General features: G+C 46.5%; 1 protein-coding gene across 1 annotated transcript; it reads right to left on the reverse strand.

The window, feature by feature from the left end:
- Positions 1-2832: 2832 nt before the first annotated feature.
- LOC119332311 (nuclear transcription factor Y subunit B-8-like) lies at positions 2833-3874 on the reverse strand. Its single transcript, XM_037605494.1, has one exon. It carries the CDS (start codon positions 3872-3874, stop codon positions 3047-3049), a length of 828 nt encoding a protein of 275 aa, XP_037461391.1. The 3' UTR covers positions 2833-3046.
- Between the last annotated feature and the right edge of the window lie 3150 nt (positions 3875-7024).

Raw genomic sequence — 7024 nt, forward strand, 5'->3', positions numbered from 1 at the left:
GTGGCTCGTCGCAGCTGCAGCAGGAAGCGGTGTTGCCAGCCAGATCAGCTCGGATCTGGCCCATGGCCACCGGCGGGTGGCACAGAGCTGTCCATCGGGGTCCCGACATGGATGTGGGCTGCCACGGCGTGGTGGTGGCTCATGGCGGTGGTCTGGGTCGTTTCACGGCGGCGGCTGGACATCTCCAGAAGGCACCGCCTTGGAGCCCACGGTTCATCTATGCGGCTTCATCTCTTTCCGGTGGCGTGTTCACGGGTGAGGACTACGGTAGCTCTTGTAGGTCTTGGGGTGATGTTGCTACGCTCAGTGCCTTTCTATCCTGCCTTGGGTGTGTGTGTTGTGTTGGCGTGCGTTTCTACTGGGTTGTTGATGATCATTGCTTTATATATAAAGCGGGGCGAAAGCCTTTTTTGGTAAGTAACAAAGATTACATCCAAGTTTGTAGATCACCAACCGACGACTACAAGCATTGCAGCGAGCGAAAGGCACACCTCTATCATCGCCCCTCGCTAATTGGAGTCAGGCAAAACTTGTTGTGGTAGTGAGTCGGAAAGTCGTCGTGCTAAAATCCCACAACCAACAGGACCATCGACGCATTCATGCTACCAAGGAGCGCATAAAGGGTTTGGGGGAGAGGCAGGAAGCGTTGCGGGTGGAGCAGCAAGTGCTCTTTATTCATCTAGCATCTCTCTATAATATAAGAGTCTGTAGACTATTTTTAGTTTTCTAAGGTGAGAAATTAGTTTTCACATCAGGCCTTCTTTGTCTTAGTTTGATTCCGATCTACTCCTAGTCGACGGTCTTACATCATTGGGATACTTCGGATAAACTAGAGTACATGTATGAGAGACCAGTGCTAAGACCTTTTATCGAGATATATCGTCCAGATTCTTAGGGTCCTTGCTCCGGATCCTCCCCCCTCCTCCCGCGGGTGCGAAAGTAGTTTGGTTCAGTAGTTTTAGAGCAAAGCAATTCCAACATATACTTTCCTCTAAGCCTTCTATAGACCCATAAACTAAAAACTAGCACTACTAACATAGGCTGAAGAGGATGCATATGAACAGCAGCTGCTCCCGATGAAGAGAATCGTAGATTGGAAGGTTCAACCCGAGGCACACAAATAAAGACAAGATCCAAGCTGGTTCACAGAAGATCGGCACCTCCTGAATCCTACGAAATCTGTTGGTGACACACCGTCGCATGCCCTTCAACTACAATAACCGGGCTGCCCAATGCGGAGTAGGCAAGGAGAACCATATTCCATCTTCGGGAGTTATCGTCACCTTACCTTACTGAGCAGTACACAAACCCTAACTGAATGGAAAAGGCATGAAAATGAGAAGGATCCTTCCCGCCGCCAAGGGAAACAGACCATCATGCGTCCTTGGCCCAAAGACCATAGGAGGCTGGTGGATAGGTGGCAACACAAACAGGAGGAAGAGGAACCATAATTGCACGTGCGCCTGAAGTCGCAAAATAAAATGGTATGAGCGCAAGTCTATCGATCACGCCGTGCACGACGATGCTCTTTCCATCGCTCCGCCCCAGCCCGGGGCGCACACATCGTCAGTGCACCAACGTCAGACAATTCCCTTTCCAGCTACGCACGCAAGATGTCATCGCAGGCCAAAGGCTTCGAGGTACGTACGTCGCTCCAAACTCATTCATGACCACTTTTCTAACCAACACATAAACGCACGTACATGTGGCTAGAGAGATAGATAGATAGATAGATAGATAGATAGAGAGATAGAGAGAGAGATAGAGAGAGTATGACTTCTGTTTGAGCGTGATAGACCGTATACCCGTGAACATGAGATCTTGGTGACGTTATAAGAACCTTCAATTTGCAACGCAAAATATTATGTACTGCATTCTGTTTCATACTTAATTATTGGATGTAATGATGTCTTATATTATGAGATGGAGGGAGTATGTCATAATTATGCAAGTCGGAAACCCTCTGAAAAAATGCAGTTTTTCATCGGATCATCAATTACGAGTAGCAAAGTAAGGGAAACTAAATTAAGCGATGATAACTTCAAGAACAAAGAGTACATGAATTACTAGACAACAAGCCCACATTAGGTAAGCAATACGCAGACACAAACCATGGCCGGGTCGACACGGCAATTTTTTACAGCACACACGATGCAGAAACTAAGGCACGCCGCCCACGCAGCTAGCCAGATTGGACGGGCTTGTCCTGCAATTCTTTTGTTGCTCGGCACCGACACGTCGTTGGACAAGATCTCCTCGTCGGCATAGGCTCCTCTGTTGCTGCTACCTGCGCTGACGTACCTGTAGTATTGCTGGCCACGGCACACGTTGATGCGTTTTTCCCCTGTGTATGCACGTGCGGTTTGCTGAAAGGGAAGTTGGTGCAAGTTTATCGACCATGTGCGCGACAATGCCCTTTCGACCGCTCCATGCCAGCCTACGGCACGCGCCCCATCAATACAACAAGGTCAGATACTTCCCTTTCCAGCTATGCGCGCAAAGATGTCACCACCGGCCAAAGGCTTCGAAGTACGTATGCCGCTCTAAACTCTTTCATGACCACTTTGCTAACCGACGCACATATGTATGTACATGTGGCGACAGAGCCAGAGATAGAGATAGAGATAGATAGATAGATAGTATGACTTCTATTTAAGCGTGAGAGATTGTATGACCCGTGAATATGACATGTTCATGACATCATACGAAGGTCTAATTTCCAACGTAAAATATTACGTACTACAGTGTGCATCACAATGATAAAAAAAGTCGGAAATCCTTTTGAAAACAAATGCGGTTTTTCAACCGGTCATCAATGATGAGTAGCCAAATTAAGCAAAACCAAATTAAACAACAATAACTTTAACAGCAAAGAGTACATGAATTACTAGAGGACAAGCCCACATTAGATAAGCAGTACATGAATTACTAAAGGACAAGCCCACATTAGATAAGCAGTACGCACACACAAACCATGGCCGGATCGACACGGCAAATTATTCCAGTAAGCAGGATGCAGAAGCTAACGCGCGCGCCGCCCACGCGGCTAGCCAGATTGGACGGGCTTGTCCTGCGATTCTTCTGCTGCTGGCTCTGGCTCTGGCTCCCCCTTGCCCTCCCCCGGCGCCGGCACGCCGTTGGACGAGCTCTCCTCGTCGCCAATGCCGGCTCCTCCGTTGCTGCTACCTGCGCCGTATGCTCCTTCCCCGTAACCGTACCCGTAGTATTGCTGGCCCATGACACGCTCTCCGCCGAACACCTGGTACTGCCCGCCGACGTTGGCCCGCACGGGTGCCATTCCGACGGCGTACCCGTGCACTGGAGCCCGGGGCCCGTAGATGCCCTGCTGCATCTGAACCTGTACCGGAGCCGGGGGAGCATACACAGGCCGCTGCATCTGATTATGAGCCTGCACCGGAGCTGGGGGCCGAGCCTGCAGCGGCACGGCGTGGATCACAGGCGGGGCCGCACGGGGAGGCGCACTCGTCACGGCGCGGCTGTAGCCTGCAGCGGCACCACCTGTCCCCGCCTCGGGGTTGCGCATGCGCTCCAGGAAGACGCTGAGGGGCACGACGTAGTCGTCGAAGCCGAGGCGGTTTAGGGCCCACACGATGTCTTCGGCGTTGACGGTCTTGCGGCGCTGCATGCGGCACCGTTCGTTGGCCTCGCCGGTGACGAAGCTGATGAACTCCGACACGCATTCCTGGATCGCCTCCTTGGCTTCGTCGGAGATCTTGGCGTGGGCAGGAAGCGCGCGGCGCATGATGCGGATCACGTTTGCGATCGGCATCAGCCGGTCCTGCTCCCGCACCTCCGGGGTCGCCTGGGTAGGCGCCGGCGCCGCTGGTCCGTTGGGGACGCCGTCGTTCTCCATGGCTAGGGTTAGGCAAGGTGCAATGCAGGTAGTCGCACTTGGCTTTAGGGCTGTGCTTCTGATCGAGTTGCTTCAGTGTGTTAAATAGGCTGAGATAGGTATTAGGTGCTGGCTTAGCTGTCCTTTGTGTTACGGATCAAACGACAAGTGTCCATTGAGTGGTTCTGGCGCAGACATGTACTCATGAATGAGGCTATTAATCAGAGGAAAACGATAAATCATATGTATAAATGTGATTATAACCGTTGGTGGTGAGGGCCGTAGTTTTTCTTTTCTTTTCCCATGACCTGTAGACAGGTCATTTTGAAACTGAAATGGCACATTAAGGGCATGGGCTACGGAGGCTATAGCAAATGCTGGTCTCATCCCCTCCACGGCTCCACGTAGGATTGTACTGGTGAAGCAATCGCTCCATGTGATTATCCTTGTTCATCGACTCATGCAACAAGTAGGCTTCCCTTCCTTTTTCCTTTCACTCATGCTTTTCGCGCCCAAGCAGCGGCTCCTTTTGCAGACGACTCTGACATGCTGCGAAGCCACCGTCTCTGACACCCGAGTCTACGTGGCCTGCGGGGCAGCTAGTTGGGGCGACGCTTTGTACATGCCCTGAACACAAAGCAACAAAGCTACAACGTAATGACAACCAAATCAATGGCGGCACAGGATTTTCAAGATGGATATACAGAACAAGAAAAACTATGAAACTATAAGCATGAAAGTGATTGAATCTGTAATACGATCTATAAAATAGCAAGGAAAAAGACAGTGAATCTAAAATAAACCTGTAAAATTACAAATTTTTAATACAATTATAAGCAAATGAATATTCTGTAGAGATGTGTGTAGTAATGTCAAAAATATATAATAAAAGTGAAAGAGAGAAAAAAAATACCAAGAGAAAAGTACAAGAAAAAAAGTTACAAAATAAGCTGAAATAAAAAGTTAGGAGGAGATACTGAATTAGACCAAGACTCTTACTTCCATGCATAAGAAACAACTTACTAAGCTACTGCAATCCCCCTAATTTGAATTTCTCTTCTTAATTATATCGTGCATAGGAGAAAAGGTGATATTAACATATTTACATTTGTTTATCAATATATTTTGATATTTAGCTGAATACCTATGAATAATGATTGGATTGTTCCTGAGTCAAATGGAAACGAGTAGTATCAGCGATCTCACACACTGTGGAGCCTCAACAAACTATGGGTAGGCGCATGCCCAAATGATAAGGCGCCCATTCTTTTGTGAAAAAGATCTTCACATAATTTATTGTTGTCTCCAAGATGTTGACAATAAATTTATATTGTGAAACAACTTATTGACAAATTTAATGGCTTCTACTTCATTTCTGTGCAAACAAAAAAAGAAGAGAAAAATATACATTACCACAGTTTGATCACATGGTTTTTAGGACCTCAAGTTCTTTTTTAGAAAAATCCAATATATTACTTAATGATTCTTTTGGACATAATCAGACGCAAACTTTCATACATACGTACATACACTCACCCCTATGAACACACGCACGCACGGACACCTTACCCCTATGAGCACCTCCGAGATACTGAGCAGGCACATCATCTTGAGATTGACAAATTCTCGACAGACGCCTTCATAGTCGACGGCAACATCTCCTCTCATTTAACGCACATCGCCAGAAGGCCTGAAATAAATCCATTAAAATGCGAGCAGCTGTAAGAAATCTAGGACTTGAACCCTGGTGAAGTGAGGATACCACTGTTTTCCTAACCATCCAACCATAGATTGGTTCGCACTTAATAATATTGATACAATCAATGTCACCCAAAGACATCACGCAGGACGAAATACTACATTAACATACCATTAGACTTGTTAAAGCAGAACCTGTCAGTCTCATGAGCCACTTTAGTAGCCTCTCTCTTGACTTCTGCTGGATTGAAATTCAGTAGTAGCCGAGAGATTCCGAGCACCTCTATCTTCGAACCAACCAAAGTGGATCCACTCAGAGAGTGATTAGAGAAAAATCCTAGGAGCAAACATGTAATCAATCTTCGGGGTAATATGATGGTCCAAAGTGAAGGCGATGTAAAGTCCAACCAGGGATAGACACAACTCAACCTCTTCTGCACCGGAGCAAAGATGCATAAAATCCTAGGTTGAAACCAGGATCCTGCCCTTGGAGTCTCTCCCCATAACTACCGGGCTAGCCAACTGGACATTTTGAGCAACAAAGCTGGCGTCCGCATTTCACTTAGTGCAACAATCAATCAGAAGTGGCTTCAACAACGGACTTCTAGAAGTTGGTTTGTCACCAAATTGCTACGGAACACCAGCGATTTGTCTTAGGCTTCAAGTACCGAAGAAGACATAGTAAAACTCAAAGAAAAAAAGGACCAATAGTTGTCCAAAATATTAACGTATGCCATGATAGACGCATTTCCTCTCCAAAAATCACATCATTCCTTAAGGGCCATGCCCTCTAGAATAGAAAGAAAATCTTGGAATGAGTGGAAGTATCAACTCTGCCCAGTAAGACCAACAACCAATCCACACTTTAATTCATTGAAGCATCCTCATATGGGAAATTCAAAAGGTTTCAGAGACCCAAGCGTAAAGTGCACACCTTCATGCCAGCTAGTATGGCATGAAAAGCATACTCTTCGGCAGAATCACATATGAAACACATCCCACAAGTGTTTTGCCAATGCCTTTTTCTATTAACATGTATAATGATACTATTCGACACCGCTTGCCAAGCCAAGACTCAAATTTCTATGGCACATTAGCCTTCAACACAAGACTCCGCATCTTCCGTTCCCAATACATCGCTGCTATACCATAACCGATGAATACCCATATTTTGGACGCGATGGAACGTGAAGTTAGCTTAGCTTGCTAAGAGACAAGCTTGTGTAGCTTTTCAAAAAGTGCATTTTTGTCTTGTGCTTCAAACTATTTTTGAGAAAATGGTGAGTAGGCAACAGATATGTCTCAGACGTATTTATAATTTCTTATTGTTTCATGCTATATTTATATCATTTCGGCACAATTGTGACACAAATTTCTCGGTGCCATTTGTTGTTTTTGGAGTTTCCATGAAAATCAATTTTATGGGACCAAAAAAATCCAGAAAATATCAGCGAAAATATGAAGTCTGGACGC

Source organism: Triticum dicoccoides, chromosome 7A (assembly GCF_002162155.2).
Source record: "Triticum dicoccoides isolate Atlit2015 ecotype Zavitan chromosome 7A, WEW_v2.0, whole genome shotgun sequence".
Classification (NCBI taxonomy): Eukaryota; Viridiplantae; Streptophyta; class Magnoliopsida; order Poales; family Poaceae; genus Triticum; species Triticum dicoccoides.

Bases quoted from the DNA above. Each gene is read 5' to 3' on its own strand.
- LOC119332311 (XM_037605494.1), bottom strand. From the start codon at position 3,874: ATGGAGAACGACGGCGTCCCCAACGGACCAGCGGCGCCGGCGCCTACC.